At 48.3% G+C, this 19,175-nt stretch overlaps 1 protein-coding gene across 1 annotated transcript in view; it reads right to left on the bottom strand.

Moving 5' to 3' along the window:
- The window catches only part of DHX16 (DEAH-box helicase 16), a 164,635-nt gene that overhangs the window by 108,930 nt on the left and 36,530 nt on the right, over positions 1 to 19,175 (bottom strand). The window contains exons 11-13 of the mRNA XM_086920703.1: positions 5,888 to 6,098; positions 4,714 to 4,812; positions 4,399 to 4,551 (exon numbers count right to left, since the gene is read on the bottom strand). Of these exons, the coding sequence (XP_086776829.1) occupies positions 4,399 to 4,551; positions 4,714 to 4,812; positions 5,888 to 6,098 (463 nt within the window). The remainder of the gene's footprint in view (positions 1 to 4,398; positions 4,552 to 4,713; positions 4,813 to 5,887; positions 6,099 to 19,175) is intronic.

Genomic DNA, 19,175 nt, shown 5'->3' with positions numbered 1-19,175 from the left:
ACAAGAGAAATAAAAGAAGGGAAAGATTTGCGCAGTGGCCATCTTGCTTTGGGTGAAAGTAAAGAGGAACACAGAAAGTTAGAAGTAACAAGAATATTCTTGCAGAGTAAGTTGAGCAGGTAAGGCCAGTGATTCTTTATCAATTTGCCTGCCAACACTGATATAATCCGCTGTTCCGAGTTGCACCCAACCTTACTTTTAATTTCCCTTAGTTTCTTTGGTCTCCTTTGGGAGGATTTTCTCTTCTCCAGACTGGTTTGCTTTGTGGTCCTGTAATCATCATGTGGATGCATCTGTTTTTGCAGAGAGCTCCCTGCCCTAAAAAACACCTTTCTGGACTGTGACACTGTAGATGATGCCAGGATTTTCTATTACCTTTCTCTTGTTTTGTTCCAGTGTTTTCCCCAATTATTAGATGCTGAAAGCAGCTGTCTTGCTCTGATGTGAGCGACAAGAACTTGTTCAGGGAGGACTCTCCCGGTTTCCAGAGAGAATCGAACATGCTATAAGAGGACTTTTCCACAGTCCTCAGAATACGTATATTCATTTGTAACAGCATAGAGTAGAGATTAGACCTATCTTTCCGGGTAATACCCATAAATAATTGAGGAGATCTCAAAAAGGCAGTTAATTTGGCAACGAACCATCGCTCTGTACAATACGGTTCTCAGGTCATACCACAGACCTATCTCTGGAAGGACTCTCAAAGGAATAGAGTCACGTTGCTTCTTGGACATAAGGAGGCTGAATACTTTATATTAACAGTTGCAAGCACACATGGATATAAGGACCTTCTTTAAGATGACAGCAATTTAAGAGCCTTGAGTAAGTCGTGGGGAGACCCTCCCCTCCACCGTATACGATGAAAGACATGTTGGCTAAAGCTTACAAGATTGTGTCGAAGCACCGGAAAAGAAATGTTCTTCTTTGTTTTATACATAGTTTTGTATACCGACTTTTGATATAATCACAAGCACCGCATACTGTTGAAACATTGGTTATTAATCCTAGGATTGGACTTTTTGGGGGAGTGTGGCATTTCTTCCCACTTTGAGAGTACTGTGGGTGTAACCCTTGTACCAAAAAACTTGCAGGTGACTCATTAGAGATGCTGCAGAGCTATTTAATTCCCACCGTAGTAGATGCGTTTCCCGACTCCCCTGTTGCTGCGCACATCCCAATTACTGCTAGCAGTGCATATGTTGTGGAAGCAGTGGGTGGAGTCAGCACACCACTGACTGTACTTCTGGTTGCACGCCTGATAGTCCGCCAGGTCAAATCATAAATCCGATTTCTGATATGAATCAATTTGCAAACCAGTTAGGTGCCTTAGCTCAAGCTATTCAAGATCTGAACAGAGAACTTCAGGTAACTTGTTTGGAAATGCCTTTACTCTTAGATAAATCAATTGCAGAGCAGAATTTTACAGCCTTCTAGTTCTGCAACACCCTCTCCTATTATCACAGCCCATTCCAAAGGAGAAGGGTTTAACGCGGCCCCTGTCATGACATCCAGCATGTCCCAGTGAATAATATGACTGAAGCAGTTATGACACTGCCTGAAAACCATTTCAGAAACCCTAAACTTGTTTTTATAATCTATTTCTTTCAGTGCCAGTTATTTTGTTTTAACCACCCCCAAATTTCAGTTCAGATACTTGGTAGTAACTTTTAAATTGTCCTACTTAACTAAGGATGCTTTGCAATACAACAACCTCCGTTATTCTAAAACGAAGTGATGTGCTTATTGATTACAATCAGTAACTTTAGCAATTGTATTCCGTACTTGAAAGGAAATATAAGCATCATACAGGGGTCTCTTGACTTTGAGAAAGGGCTCACAATAACAAGTAACCTTTATTATCCACTTCCAACAGTTACCAAATGACATTAATTGGACCGGTAAGGCGGCCGCAGCGGCCTTTTATCAAAGCCTTAAGGAAGAAGTGAAGGCCACCTCACCCTTGGTAGTCAATCGTCCTGTTACAACACCTAGGCCATCAAACTCACTCTTCAGGCTGAACAGAAATAAGTGATGTTGCGAGGAGAGACATTAGGATACTTGACGTTCTTATTGTCATCTAAACCTTCAGTAGAGGCAGCCTCTTCTTCATCTACCACTGACGACCCTATTCAAACAGCTAGAATTAGGAAAATGTCTCAAGAGGGGAGAGATCGCTGGCGCACACACAATTCAAGCTTATACTGTGGTATCTCTGGACACTTCCTCAAGCAAGTTCCCAGGTGTTGGAAAACAGAAGTGTCTGCAACTACAACAGGCAAAAACCAGACTTTCCCACCAACTGATAATGCAACCCATTTCTTTTTATCTGCCCTGATCTGTTTATCAAAGAGAATTACATGTACTTTTGACATGGAGGACTGCGGTGCAACAGGAATATTTATGGATGGCAAGTTTGCAAGGGAACATTTAAAAAAAGATTCCAGCTGGGCTTATTCGGGCAGTTGACGACAAGCCTTTAGATTTAGGAGATGCTACACACACTAGTGGAGATCTGTGCATGGGCAGAAGTTGCACATATCTTGAAAGGGAGAGTTTTGATATAATCTATGCCCTCGCCCCATTACTTTTGGAACTTTCTGGCTAAGCAAACACAATCCTTCTATTGACTGGATTAAATGGAGTTCTCTGCTGCTTATTGTCAGGAGGCGTCTAAAGATTACTCCCCAACAAATTACACAGCCTCTGATGTGACTTGCAACTTCTAAATAGTACCTCTGCCTTATCAATAATTTGCATATGTGTTTAACGAAATGTCTGCCAATGTTCTCGCATCTCATAGAGATGTCAACTGCATCACAGATTTAATTCCTGGAGTGAAAATACCTTACGGTTGAACATATATCCTCATTCATTCAATTAAAGTGTAATATTCAGGAAAATCAAGGGTTCATGCTGCATTCAGCATCTCCTGCTGGTGCTCCTACCTTTTTCATTCTCAAACAGAATGGAAAGTTAAGACACTATGTGGACTATCGGAAATTAAATGCTGTTACAATTAAGAGCCATTACTCCTTTCTTCAGTCTGACTGGATCACATTGTTTACCAAGCTTCATTGCAGAAGAGATTATAATCTAGTTAGAATTAGAGAAGGACATGCATGGAAGTCAGCATTTAACACAAAGTTCCTGGGGAGTGAGGGGCTGGCTTTGGTAGTGTCACCACCATTAGAGGAACCACTGGCAGATGTTGAGTGCTGGTGCAGCTCCAGGCTGCATCGGTGGTCCGGTTTGAGGGACAACCCTTGAGGCGAAAGGCTCTGAGGGTGAACCCATCAGCTGTATCACATTATGAGCCTCAAACAGAACCATGGGTTCCAAAAAGAGCACAAGAGGGGCTGCTGCATTCCTGAAAAGCTCAATGGTGAGCAGAAACTGCACAGGGTCAACGACATGTGATGAGAAATCCATATAGACCAGAATATCTGCTCGTCCGAACTGCATGGGCAGTGCAGGGAGTGGGGACAGTGGAAGGCCCTTGTGGGAGAAGGAGCAGGAGCCAGAGAAGGAGGTTGCAAGGCCAGCAAAGGGTCCTTGGGATGAATGATGACCACCAGTTCTAGATCTGAAGAGGAGTCAGCTGGTGAAACAGGTGTGAACGCCAAAGTGCAGAGTCGTCACTTTTTATCCTCTTTCTGTGCTTATTCCACTTTTCTTAGAGGGCTTAGAGGATGGAGGAGATTGTGACTTCAAACATGGCAGCGACCGTTGTCTGGCTGATGCACGTTGCACACGCCATAAAAAGCTTGGCCTTCTGCTCCTTGATAGCCTTAGTGTACATGAGGCAGCATTTGTCCTTCGAAGTCGAGTCTTCCTTCGGCCCAAAGCACCACTGGCAGACCTCGTGGGGATTGGAGCATTGCACAATAAGAACAATTTTGGTAAAATTATATAAAGAAACAAAGAAAAAAGTAAATTAGAGTGTAGCCCCTGATACATATCAAGTGGCACAGAAAAAAGGGAACCGATATCAGGACACCAAGGTACTGCCTATATGGATCTAGGGTCTTCACATTCTCGCTTGGAGCTAGCGCTAGCTGCCACTGCAGGGAAGCTATTGCAAAGTTTCTGGATCCAGTCATCGGAAGATGAGGAGTCTGCAAGTAGAAGTATCCAAACCTCACATACTTCTGCTATAATTTAGACATACATTTTTGCTTCAATAAGGTGGTCATTAAGTTGATAGCCCTTCTGAGACGTAGAGTCACCTATGCAAACCTATCTAAAAAGTACCTTTACATTCTGCCTCAACAATTTTTAGACACAATCAGTGGATGCTTTCAAAACAACAAATAACTTGATGTCTGAAGCCCCAGCTAAAACAAGAAGAAGGGAAACTTTGTTTTGCTAGGAATCCACTGTGATTTCTCTACTCACCTTCCTGGCACCTGGAGGGGTAGGCTCAAAGATCTTAGCCTGCATGTCCGAGGGCAGGTTCGCATAGATGGGCAGAACAAGGAGCTCAGCAATTTTGGATCCCAGGCGCCGGCAGCGCTCCTGCAGCATCTCACAGCAAGCCTCGATCTCTTCCTGCAGAACACAGAGATCCATTAATTCCACTAGAAGACAGTTTGGTGTGCAGACACCTACGCTTTCTTCCAATTTTTCCTCTGCCAAATTCCACCATCAACAGAAGACCAGATGCACCAGTTTGTGCCTTGAACAGAACTGCACTGAAATTAGACCTCTTACCTGTCCAGTGAGGAACACAAGGACATCTCCAGGGGACTGGGTCACGTGGATCTGGAGGACGGAGACCACACAGGCTTCCAGGTAATCCGACTCTGGAGCCTAAGGAGATAGGCAGACAACGTTAATATCCAAAAAAGACATCCACACGTGCTCACTCTAAGCCTCTTGGTTGTTAAAGCTGTAAAGCTGACCTTTAAGAGTTGACCTTCGGAAGAGACGGAAGTAGAGGCCTCTGAAGAATGGGAGCACTGTAATATCACGGCTAGCAATCTGGCTTATCAGTCAGTTTCAATCATGTTCTGGGGCTTCCCAGTGCATTGCTTTACAATATACAGGCAGAGCATGGAACTCCACCCCTGCCTGCCTATACTCCGTCTGCTGCCTTGGCATGCTCCGCAATCATTGCTCTCTGGTAAACACATCATTCCTACCCATCCCACTCCCATAACTATTGCCACCCACCTGATCCTCCGTGACACTTACAAATCACTTTTACAGGCCTCAAACTCCCAGATTTATCTCCAGCCTTCTTCTGTCCCTGGGATGCATATTCCTTCTACTGCCAATCTACCACCATACTTCCTCATCCTCTGGGGCAATCACTGATCACTCCTACAATCTTTTAGGAAATAATTTCCCAAATAATCTCCCAGCTTCACCAAATCCTTTCTGCACCCAGCCCATTCCTTAAAACTTACTGCACCTTGTGAGCCATTGAGAGTCTCTGTGGTGCCCCGGTCCCCATCGAGAGGCACTGGGCTGCCCTGGTCCCTAACGAGAGTCCCTGTGGGACCCAGTCCCCATCGAGAGGCACTGGGCTGCCCTGGTCCCCAACGAGAGGCCCTGTGGGACCCAGTCCCCATCGAGAGGCACTGGGCTGCCCTGGTCCCCAACGAGAGGCCCTGTGGGACCCAGTCCCCATCGAGAGGCACTGGGCTGCCCTGGTCGCCAACGAGAGGCCCTGTGGGACCCAGTCCCCATCGAGAGGCACTGGGCTGCCCTGGTCCCCAACGAGAGGCCCTGTGGGACCCGGTCCCCAACGAGAGGCCCTGGGCTGCCCTGGTTCCCATCGAGAGGCCCTATGCTGCCCCGGTCCCCATCGAGAGGCCCTGGGCTGCCCCGGTCCCCATCGAGAGGCCCTGGGCTGCCTATACAGAGGCCCTGCCCTGGTCACCTTTGTATAGTAGATGTCCACAGGAAAACGTCGGCCTGGGATCCGGAAGATGGGGGCATCATCAAAGAAGGCCGAGAATCTCTCGGTGTCCAGGGTGGCGCTGGCGATGAGCACCTTCAGGTCAGGCCGGAAGCGAGCGATGTCTTTGATGAGTCCAAAGAGGATGTCCGTGTGCAGGGTGCGTTCATGGGCCTCGTCGATGATGATGACACTGAAGAAGGAAGAAGATATGAGACTGAAATCTCCCGCATTTTATTGCTTAACCAGGTCTGGAGTCGCAGCGGTCTAGTGCGCCCACTCAAGGAATCTGCTCATAGCATTCAATCACAGCGAGGCCACCCAGCCTTTCATCCTGCTGGATCTGATCACAGCATTCAATCACAGCGAGCCAACTTAGCCTTTCATCCTGCCAAATCTGAGAAAAGCAGGCTCATGGACATGGGTATCAATGCCCTAACAGATGAACATGTACTTTAAAAAAGCATGTTACCTTCATGGGAATGTCTACTCCAATCTCGGAATACGACTTTTCACGAGAATTGTGATTATGGTTCAGACAGAAAATAAAGTCAAACACCAAAGATGGACTAAAAGGGCGTCAAAACTTATATTGTTATGTCGGGTTACCAACTAGGTGATGTAAATGAATAGAAGTGTGGCACTCACAGCAATGCGGTTTTCGGCTTTCATTGCGTCAGTGAGCATTAACATGTTCTCAGGAAATGCTGAGAGATGGAACAGGGCGTACAAAGAAAAGCAGAGCTGCTTTAACAAGTGCTGGGTCGCTTGAATGGTATCACAAACCCATCGATCACCCATTTGCAGAATTACCATCACTCCCAGACTTCAACCATGTCTCTTAGCCACTCAGGCAGGAGGGAATACGGGCCGCCCAGCCACGGAAACTGTAGAACTAGAAATCATGCGATCCTGCTATGGTTAGAGCCCAGAGATTATCTGTAATCGCTTGAGAACAGGTACACAACTCAAGCTTATTCTGAAAGGATTCTTTGATGCGCAAAACTTACACTTTGGAGCTTGTTGAGTCTACGACATGAAATAACCTACCAAGTTTATTCCAGTTTAACATAATTGTAAAGTGCACATTTATCACAAGAGGTATCTTGCCACTGAATAACATGTTTATTACTACCCTAACATAAATGGTTCTCATTTTATTAACATCAGGAAGATGAAAGGCTGGGCTGACCGGTCCCATAAGGATTTGCACCTATTACCATAATGATAAACACAGAATTCTGCAGAGGAAGCATTACATAAATTAGCCAAAAGACCACCTTAAAACAATGCCGAGGTCCCTTCAAATCAACCAAAACACCAGCCGAAACAATGCCGAGGTCCCTTAAAATCAGCCATAAGACCAGCCAAAAAAATGCTGATATCTCTTCAAAATCAGCCAAAAGACCAGCCGAAACAATGCTGGGGTCCCCTCAATTCAGACAAAAGACCAGCTGAAACATAGCTGGGGTCCCCTCAATTAAGCCGAATCAATGCTGGGGTCCCTTCAAATCAGCCATAAGACCAGCTGAAACATTTCTGGGGTCCCCTCAATTCAGCCAAAAGACCAGCCAAAACAATACTGGAGGCCCTTCAAAAGCAGCAACAATGCAGGGGTACATTCAAATGTAACGAAAACACCAGCTGGAACAATGCGGAGGTCCATTCATATCAGCCAAAAGACCAGCCGAAACATTGCAGAGATCTCTTCAAATCAGCCAAAAGACCAGCCTAACCAATGCTTAGGTCCCTTCAAAAGCCACAACAATGCAGGGGTACATTCAAATCAACAAAAACACCAGCTGGAACAATGCGGAGGTCCATTCAAATCAGCCAAAAGACCAGCCGAAACAATGCTAGGATATTTTCAAATCAGCCAAAAACAGCCGAAATAATGCTGGGATCCCTTCAAACCAGCCAAAAGACCAGCCTAACCAATGCTTAGGTCCCTTCAAAAGCCACAACAATGCAGGGGTACATTCAAATCAACAAAAACACCAGCTGGAACAATGCGGAGGTCCATTCAAATCAGCTAAAAGACCAGCCGAAACAATGCTAGGATATTTTCAAATCAGCCAAAAACAGCCGAAATAATGCTGGGATCCCTTCAAACCAGCCAAAAGACCAGACAAAACAATGCTTAGGTCCCTTCAAAAGCCACAACAATGCAGGAGTCCCTTCAAATCAACGGAAACACCAGCTGGAACAATGCGGAGGTCCATTCAAATCAGCCAAAAGACCAGCAGAAACATTGCTGAGATCTCTTCAAATAAGCCAAAAGGCCAGCTGAAACAATGCTAGGATATCTTCAAATCAGCCAAAAACAGCTGAAATAATGCTGGGATCCCTTCAAATCAGCAATATGACCAGCTGAATCATTACTTTAATTCAGCCAAAAGACCAGCCGGAACAATGCTTAGGTCCCTTCACAAGCCGCAACAATGCAGGGGTACCTTCAAATCAACGAAAACACCTGCTGGAACAATGCGGAGGTCCATTCAAATCAGCCAAAAGGCCAGCCGAAACAATGCTGGGGTTTCTTCAAATCAGCCAAAAGACCAGCGGATACAATGCTGAACTTTCTTCAAATCAGCCAAAAGACCAGCCGAAATAATGCTGGGATATCTTCAAATCAGTCAAAAGACCAGCGGATACAATGCTGAACTTTCTTCAAATCAGCCAAAAGACCAGCCAAAACAATGCTGGGATATCTTCAAAATCAGTCAAAAGAACAGCTGATACAATGCTGAGGTTTCTTCAAATAAGCCAAAAGGCCAGCCGATACAATGCTGAAGTTTCTTCAAATCGGCCAAAAGGCCAGACGAAACAATGCAGAGTTCCCTTCAAATCAGTCAAAAGACCAGCCGAAACAATGATAAGTTCCCTTCAAATCAGCCAAAAGACCAGCCGATACAATGCTGAGGTCTCTTCAAATCAGCCAAAAAAGACCAGCCGAAACAATGCTGGGATATTTTCGAATCAGCCAAAATACCAGCCAAAACAATGCTGAGTTCCCTTCAAATCCGCCAAAAGACCAGCTGAAACACTGCTGAGGTCTCTTTAAATCAGCGAAAAGACAAGCCGAAACAATGCAGAGGTTTCTTCAAATCAGCCAAAAGACCAGCGGATACAATGCTGAAGTCTCTTCAAATCCGTCAAAAGACCATCCGATACAATGCAGAGCTTTCTTCAAATCAGCCAAAAGACCAGCGAAACAATGCGGAGGTCTCCACGACAGCTTCAGCAACCATGCCTCCCTGACAGACACAGACACCTCAGTCTCACCGCCCCCCAGCCACATCGACATCGACCCCCTGCTCTCCCGGACCCACGTCAACGACGAAGACACCATCAAAATCATGAACACCATCCACTCCGGCTCACCATCCGACCCCTGCCCGCACCACATCTTCAACGAAGCAAGCTCCACCATCGCACCCCATCTCCGCAAGATCACCAACAGCTCCTTTGAGACCGCCACCTTCCCGGAGAGCTAGAAGCATGCCGAAATCAACGCCCTACTCAAGAAACCCAAAGCGGACCCCAAGGGCCTCAAGAACTTCCAGCCCATCTCCCTCCTCCCGTTCCAGGCAAAAAGTCATCAAGAAGATAGTCAACAGGCAACTGACCTCCTTCCTTGAAAAGAACATCCTGGACCCGTCCCACGATGGATTCCGCAGCAACCACAGCACCGAAACAGCCCTTATCGCCGCAACCGACAACATCAGAGCCATGATGGACAACGGAGAAGCCGCGGCCCTCATCCTCCTGGACCTCTCAGCCGCCTTTGACACCGTCTGCCACCACATCCTCCGTACATGCTTCCACAACGCAGGGATCCGCGACAAAGCACTGGACTGGAACACCTCCTTCCTCACCGGCAGAACCCAGAGTGTCCGCCTCCCCCATTCCACTCTAAAGATACCAAGATCATCTGCGGCATACCCCAAGGATCACCCTTCAACATCTACATGACAACGCTAGCCAACATAGCCAGATCGCACAACCTCAACATCGTCTCATACGCCGATGACACCCAGCTGATGCTCTCCCTCACCAAGGCCCCCACAACCGCCAAATCCAACCTCCACGAAGGAATGAAGGCCATCGCCGAATGAATGACGATCAGCCACCTGAAAGTGAAATCAGACAAGACGAAGTCCTCATCATCGGATCCACCCCCTCCGCCTGGGACGACTCATGGTGGCCAGCTGCTCTAGGAGCTGCACCGACGCCCACTAACCACGCACGCAATCTGGGAGTCATCCTGGACTCCGCATTGTCAATGACCCAGCAAGTGAATGCCGTCTCCTACTCCTGCTTCAACATCCTCTGCAAGATCTACAGATGGATCCCCACTGGTACCAGAAGTACAGTCACCCAGGCCCTCGTCATCAGTAGACTGGACTACTGCAACGCTCTCTACGCAGAAACATCAGCCAAACTCCAGAAACAACTACAACGCATACAGATCGCCCCTGCACGCCTCATCCTCGATATCCCCTGCCACAGCTGCATCACAGCCCACCTGTTCTCAGGACACCCCCGCGCCGCACGGCCCTCCAGCTGTGTCTGTGTGCCCCCTCCCTCGCTCGCTGCTGATCGTTGCCGCTTTTCCTAGAAGTGCTGTGCCAGTGATCTCTCCCAACTTGCTGCCTGTTTTGCCCCTGTCTACGCTCCGTGTAGCTTCGTGTTTGGTATTGTAGCCCCTGTACCCTTTGTGTTTACTTTGTAGCCCCTGCTCCCTGTGACCCCCGCTTCCAGCTTCCCGCCGTCGTACATCGCGGCCCGCCCCCTTTTCTTCTGTACCCTCCCTGCTCCCGCCTCCCAGCTGCCCCTCACTCCCACTTCGCCTTATAATGAGACCGCGCGTACGTGCAGCATTGACGCGCAGCGGGCGTGCCGATTGTGCGCCGAAGGCGCGCCAAAGGCAAGCCCGTCTGCGCCCATCCGCGCCTGGCCTGGGCCCAGCGCCAGGACCCCTGGCCCCCGCCGATGCAAGACCACCCGACGGACCTACGACGCCGCCACCCTCAACGCACTCAATGCCGGCCGAAATCCTGCCTGCTACCCAGCCACCCCGAAACGCACCCACGGACCCATCACCTGCAAAGCCTGCCACTTCACCTGCCTCCGAACCTGCACCGCACCCGCCAAGCCGAGCACCAGCAAGAACCACTTGAAGTGCATCCTGCTCAACCCCCGCTCCGTCCACAGACATGCCGTAGAACTCTGGAACCTCCTCGACACAACTTCAGACATCGCTTCCTCACGGAAACCTGGATGAATGCCTCCTCAGCCCCCGACATCGCCATCGCCATCCCGGATGGATACAAGATCACCAGTAAGGACCGCGTCAACCAGACCGGAGGAGGCATCGCCATCGTCCACAAGAACACCATCCGCATCACGACCAACTCCGACGACACCCTCACCGCCGCCGAACACCTTCACTTCCAGATACACACCGATCCCAAGACAACCCTCAGAGGCACCCTCATCTACAGACCACCGGGACCACGCGCACAATTCAGCGAAGACATCGCAGACTTCATCAGCCCGCACGCCCTCCCCTCTGCCGATTACATCCTCCTAGGGGACTTCAACTTCCACCTGGAGAACCACAACGACACAAACACCACCACCCTGCTGGACAACCTCACACAACCTCTGACTCGAGCAACTGGTGAACACCCCCACCCACTACGCCGGCCACACGCTTGACCCCGTCTTCTCCTCCAGCAAGCACATCTCCTTCAGCCACTCCACCGGACTTCATTGGACGGACCACAGCTGCGTCCACTTCAGCTTCAGTAGGACCACCACTCACCACCACCCGCAACAGGTTCCCCGCAGAAGCTGGAACAAGATCACCACCGACCAACTCACCACATCCCTGAGCCAGAACCCTCCCGCTAGCTCAACGAACCCAACCAAGCCGCCAACAACCTCAAAAGGTGGATCACCAACTGCGCAGACTACCTCGCCCCACTGAAGACTGCCCCCCCGCCCCCCGCCCCCGTCAAACCCGGCAACAAGAAAGCATCCTGGTTCACCGACGAACTCAAGAGGTCCAAGAAGAACTGCCGGGCTTTCGAGAGAGCCTGGCGCAGAGACCAGACTACAGACAACATGACCACCCTCAAGCACGCCACCCGGAAACACCACCAGCTGACCAAGAAAACCGCATTCAAGGATCGACTATACAACAACACCCACAACGGCAAGGAACTCTTCAACATCGTCAAAGAGCTCTCGAACCCAAGCGCCGGAAACAACAACATCACTCCCTCGCAAGACCTCTGCAACTCGCTCGCCTCGTTCTTCCACAGCAATATCGCAGACATACACAACAGTTTCAGTTTCAGCACACAGCCGATGCACCCCACAACCGTACCAACGCCCCCCACCACCACCATCCGAGCCTGGACCCCGGTCAACACCGAAGACACCATCCGCACGATGAACTCCATCCACTCCGGATCACCAACCGACCCCTGCCCTCACCACGTCTTCAACAAGCCCGACTCCGCCATCGCACCCCACCACCGGGACATCATCAACACCTCCTTCGACACAGCCACCTTCCCAGAGAGCTGGAAGCACGCCGAACTCAGTGCCATACTGAAGAAACCATCAGCGGACCCCACCGACCTCAAAAACTACCGCCCCATCTCGCTCCTTCCATTTCCTGCCAAAGTCATCGAGAAGACCGACAACAGACAGCTGGCCGCCTTGCTCAAGACGAATGGATCCCTCAACCACTCGCAGTCCGGCTTCCGGGCCAACCACAGCACCGATACCGCCCTCATTGCAGCCACCGACGACATCCGAGCCCTGCTCGACAACGGGGAAACAGCGGCCCTCATCCTCCTGGACCTCTCCGCAGCGTTAGACAAGGTCTGCCACCGCACCCTAGTGCAGCGCCTGAACAACGTCGGAATCCAGGAGAAGGCACTGGAGTGGATCATCTCTTTCCTCGCCGGAAGAACCCCGAGAGTCCGCCTCCCCCCATTCAGATCCGAGGCCACCAAAGTCCTCTGCGGCGTACCACAAGGATCATCACTCAGCCCCACCCTCTTCAACGTCTACATGAGCCCCCTCATAGCCATCGCACGCCAACACAACCTCAACATCATCTCCTACGCCGACGACACCCAGCTGATCCTCTCCCTCACCAACGACCCCACAACCGCAGGAACCAACCTACATGAAGGGATGAAGGACGTAGCCGAATGGATGAGGAACAGCCGCCTGAAACTGAACTCAGACAAGACGGAAGTCCTCATTCTGGGATCATCACCCTCTGCCTGGGACGACTCCTGGTGGCCCCCTGCCCTAGGCAGTGCACCCAAACCAACGGACCACGCACGCAACATGGGCTTCATCCTGGACTCCTCCCTCTCGATGACCAGACAAGTCAACGCCGTCTCCTCGTCATGCTTCAACATCGTACGCATGCTGCGCAAGATCTTCCGGTGGATCCCCACCGAAAACAGGAAGACGGTCACCAAGGCCCTCGTCACCAGCCGACTGGACTACGCCAACTCCCTCTACGCCGGAACTACAGCCAAACTTCAGAAAAGACTCCAGCGCATCCAGAACGCCTCAGCACGACTCATCCTGGACATCCCCCGACACAGCCACATCGCTTGACAACTGAGAGACCTACACTGGCTCCCCGTCAGCAAGAGAATCACGTTCAGACTCCTCACCCACGCACACAAAGCTCTCCACAGCCAAGGCCCCAGATACCTCAACGACCGCCTGACCTTTTACACTCCCACCCGCCAGCTACGTTCGACCAACCACGCTCTCGCCGCCGTTCCCCGCATCCGAAGAGCCACAACGGGAGGAAGATCCTTCTCCTACCAGGCTGCCAAGACGTGGAACTCCCTCCCCATCCACCTCCGCCTGACCCAAGACCACCTCTCCTTCAGGAAACAACTCAAGACCTGGCTGTTCGAGCAGTAGCAGACCCCCTCCCCCAAGCACCTTGAGACCCTCCGGGTGAGTAGCGCGCTATATAAATGCTTGATTGATTGATTGATTGAAAGACCTACACTGGCTCCCCATCAACAAGAGGATCACCTTCAAGCTCCTAACACACGCTCACAAAGCTCTCCACAACACCGGACCAGCGTACCTCAATGAAGGACTCACCTTCTCTATCCCGAACCGCTAGCTTCGCTCCTTCGCCCTCGTTACCGTCGCCCTCGTCACCATCCCCCGCATCCATCAAGCGATCGCCGGTGGAAGATCGTTTTCCCACCTCACTGCAAAAACCTGGAAAACTCTCCCCATCCGCTTACGACAGACCCAGGACCTGCTGGCCTTCGGAAGACTCCTCAAGACCTGGCTGTTCGAGCGGTAGCACCTCCCCCCCCCCCCCCACCGCCCCCCTCCCCCCCGCAGGCTCTTGAGACCCTCACGGGTGAGTTGTGCGCTCGAAATATGTTCTGATTGATTGATTCAAAATCAGCCAAAAACAAGTATTTACAATGCAATGGTCTCGGCATTGTTAAAGTTAGAGCTATTGGCATTGCTCATGACATTACTTTTATTTATGTTTTTGTTTTTAAATCATATAAATAAATGGCATTGTCATTTACAATAGCTTAATCTCTCGCAAATGCGAGACTTATTGCATTTGCACCCACACACAAAGCCACCCACACACACATACAGAGCCACCCACACAGAGATTCACATAGAGCCACCCACACACACACACAGACCCACCTACACACACACACACAGACCCACCTACAAAAAAAGCTACCCATATAGAGGCACACAGACAGAGCCCAACACACAAACACACACAGACAGAGCCACAGACACACAGACAGAACCACACACACACACACAGACAGAGCCACACACACAGACAGAGCCCCCCCACACACAGAGCCACACACACTCACACACACACAGAGCCCCCCCCCACACACACAGAGCCACACACACAGAGCCCCCCACACACACACAGAGCCACACACACACACACACACACACAGAGCCACACACACAGAGCCACACACTGTAAAACAAACAGGCAAAGATTTCGTAAAGATGTATAGCAATGTCAAACTGGAAAGAGAGACCAAACTCAGCAAGAAAATCAAAGTCAATGTTTTTGTTCAGTTCTTAATGATAACGTCAAAGAAATTGAGGCGATGTCCATGCTTTTTCTTGCCTCATGCCAGTTTAATTCAGAACTGACTTGAGCGTAACACGAACAGCGATGGATGCAGTTCAGATGCAGAAATATTTCTACGTTTGGGTCTAATCTCCGAGACACTTTGAGCATGTAAAGTACGTACTCATGTGCCCTTGGGAACTGGGACCCACAAATGTTTAAAACTGGAGTAAAATGGAAGCATTAAGGGAATATTCATATAAAACTAGTGCAAACAGGAAGGAGTGCGCCTCTTTGCAATTTTACTAATGGGACATAGGGTGTTTGGGCTCATTCACAAAGTCTTGTAAGAGTGCATAAAAGACTACCCCGGAGCTCCTACTTCAAGTAGTCAAATGCTGTTGTGCCTCAGCACCACGGTCTTGACTAACTCAGTCCCTAGAAAGAGGCATGGATTGGCAGAAAAACTGAAAAATGCAGACGGTGTTCAAATGCCATGTCTAATACTGGAAGACAGTGGTCACTGAATCATGCCGCCATCACCTTTCCAGCATACTCCATGAGTTGGTTTTCTTCAAATGAACAGTCGCATAGCAACGAAAGAGAAGCCCACGACAGGAAAACAGTAGTGTGTGCTGTACCAGAAACTATCTCACTCAAGCCACTGAAACTGGGTCAGAAGGGCCAAAAGACGGCGGAGGGATCTTTGTAGTGTACACTGCCCATCTCACTCAAGCCACTGAAACTGGGTCAGAAGGGCCACAAGACGGCGGAGGGATCTTTGTAGTGTGCACTGCCTATCTGACTCAAGCCACTGAAACTGGGTCAGAAGGGCCAAAAGACGGCGGAGGGATCTTTGTAGTGTGCACTGCCTATCTGACTCAAGCCACTGAAACTGGGTCAGAAGGGCCAAAAGACGGCGGAGGGATCTTTGTAGTGTATACTGCCTATCTGACTCAAGCCACTAAAACTGGGTCAGAAGGGCCACAAGACGGCGGAGGGATCTTTGTAGTGTACACTGCCTATGGATGTGTCTGTTGAAAGACTTTGCCATGTATTTCATTCCATTGAATAAAGTGTGACCCGGTGCCCATTGCTTGTACTTCGCAGACTATTCTCCAGACTAAGTTTTCTCACAGGGGAAACCCAATAAACCCTTGTAGGCTTGGGCAGTTTATAGTTCAAAACATAAGGTGCTACAAGGGACTTGTTTCAAAGACGTTGACTCTTAGTTAGCGAGTGGTTTCACAATTTCACACTCTTTCGTATCCCAAGGATATCAAATTTGTTTCAAAACAGCATAAATGCAAGGAAGGTAAAGATAAAACAGAGCTAGAAAAAGAGGGTTTGTTCTGAAATAAATCTTTACTTAGTAAAAATGACAAGGGATGTAGACATAAGTCAATTCAAGCAAAAAGAGTCATGAACAAAGAAAGACAATAAATTTTTCTATGATTCATAACCCTGAGTATCAGCTCCAAATAATTCAAGCAAACAACCCAGATTAAACAGTACAACGTGGTTGTAAGATGGCGTCTGACGACAGCATTAAAGGAGATGATAGCAAGATGTCGACGTTTCGGTCTTGGTTGTGTTCATCGATAAGACCATCATCAGGACGATGTTATGTTTAAATGCTGTAAACAACTCCCAGAGAGTGTTTAGAAGGGGCCGCGTTAAAGTATTCCAGCGGTCTGTGAGGCAATCTTTTAACAAGGCGGATGTAAGCCCACTTTTTTCAAATGTATTGGTTAGTCCAGGCCAAGTAGTGCACTGTTCTATTTCAAAAACTCCAGCAACACGGAGAAATACCATCGGTTCGTCTTAGTATTAAGACGAACCGATGGTATTTCTAAACACTCTCTGGGAGTTGTTTACAGCATTTAAACATAACATCGTCCTGATGATGGTCTTATCGATGAACACAACCAAGACCGAAACGTCGACATCTTGCTATCATCTCCTTTAATGCTGTCGTCAGACGCCATCTTACAACCACGTTGTACTGTTTAATCTGGGTTGTTTGCTTGAATTATTTGGAGCTGATACTCAGGGTTATGAATCATAGAAAAATTTATTGTCTTTCTCTCCAGACTAGCACTGCTAGCCAATTCTATAGTCTCAATGGAATGTTGTGTACATGGGGATGTGGTACATATGTGTAAGTTATTTCGTGCTGAATTACTCTAAGCATATGTTGATGTAGTGAGAAGGATGTGCTGTTGACAGAGCTTTTGCCAACTAATTGGCTTTGGCGCCACATAAGTGACAGGTATGGGTCTCTAGGAGTTACCTCCTATACACCTGCTCTGCTTACCCAGGTGACAGATCAGGCGGACAAAGTGTATCTTTTTACAAAATAGAACAGCTGCGATTGGAAATCCATTGGCTGTCTACCACTCAAAGTTCAGAGTGTGTCTGAGCTCATCCTTCTCTCTAATACACACGCGGGCCCCTTCGCTGGAAAACATCCCTTAGTAGATAGTAAGTAACCTCATATTTCCAGTATTTTATCGCTATAATCTCACCATACCAAGTAAGACACCTCCAAGGTGTGTCTTCTTCATGAAGCACATGTAACTTTGAATTATAATAGGCAGTGAAGCATAAAATAGTCTCATTTATTCGGATAGAGGTTTATCCTAGAGCCGTTTGAATGTTTCTCTGCTCCAAAACCTTCTCTAGATGTTAGGTTAACAAAACGGGACTACTTGTGAGGAGTATTTATTTTGATCTGCATGGTTGGTGTAACTGGGGCTTCTAGCTATCTGCTGCTTAATACATATTGTCTACAATATGGTTCTGCCCACTACTTATGGTTAGTTGTTTTGCTTGTCAATCTCATTTGGTTGTTTCTTCTTTCAATGTCTTTTCTGCTCAATCTGTGTTTGTACCTCTTGTTGCAGATAGCTTCTTTAGCATCCTTTTAATGGAATCATTTTTATCCTTTCACATTAGAGAGATACTTTTTTCTTTTCCGCACTTCATTGTTGTAGAATTTTTCCTGCTCTGTCCACTGTGCTACTTCTCTCCTTACACCCCTGACTTCGCGTACTTTGTGTTGCTTTAGCTCCAACTTGTCTGTTGCTACCCTCATCCTGTTCTACGTGTTTTTTTATTCATATCTACCCCAACCTAGCTCCATAGTTGGCTCCTCAACCCTCCCTGTTATTGCTGTCACTCAGCAGTGTTTACTTACTGTCCTCCACGCCCACATGCTCCTCCGTTGCCCTCAGAGCCCTGCACCTTTGCATTCTTTTCATTATGTATTTTTTGGGGAGAGCCCATCAACTTCAATTTGCTGTCAAAGTGAGTCTAGAGTGCGAGACCAATCTAATTTGCCAAGCCTTGTTTGCATTGCATTCTCACCAGAGTGCCGTAACTAATGCGGACGGATTTCAGCTACATTAGACTAAGACCTGTAACTGTGCTTCTCGTACATGTGTACTAAGCATGAAGTGAAGGCAGGGGGCAAAGATGCAGTGTTGTAGCGTTGCGCAGTTGCACATGTCACATGTGCATCCTTCGACTGTGGATTGTGGAGTTTACAAGTTTGTTTGATTTTTTCTCGCGTTTGATTTTCATCGCGTTTCGATGGGCAAAGTTATAGTTTATGTTACCAATGGCGTTACATAGTGTATAGTATTTCTTTCATGTTTACGATGAAGTAGCTCGTCACATGATCACAAACTAACCAATCACAATGCGAATAACACTAGATACGGCTATTCGTTTGGCGTGCCGGTGAAAGGAAGCGAACTGGGAGTTTTGCGACCACGAGGAGTGAGATCATTACACCAACAGGTCATTGTGTTAACAGAGTTAGACACCAACGGCATTGCGCCTAGATCAAGGCACGTACGTGAAATTTAACGCTGATATTTATATTGTCTCTATACAGATTGCTCATAGCACTGCACTATACAAAGATTTTTGTTTTTCACCAAACACTACCAATGAGCACTATGCACTATTGAATTGCACCAGAACATGGTTATATATGTTACAATTCGTTAGAGACTACATAATGCTTTATTATCTATTTTTTTAGTACTGCTCCCTGAAGAAGGGCGGCTCATGAGCCCGAAATGCACGTCAGTATGCTTCAGTAATGATGTGTGAGCAACG

This window comes from Lissotriton vulgaris, chromosome 5 (assembly GCF_964263255.1).
Source record: "Lissotriton vulgaris chromosome 5, aLisVul1.2, whole genome shotgun sequence".
In the NCBI taxonomy this organism is placed as follows: domain Eukaryota; kingdom Metazoa; phylum Chordata; class Amphibia; order Caudata; family Salamandridae; genus Lissotriton; species Lissotriton vulgaris.
This window is presented reverse-complemented; position numbering and strand designations above follow the sequence as displayed.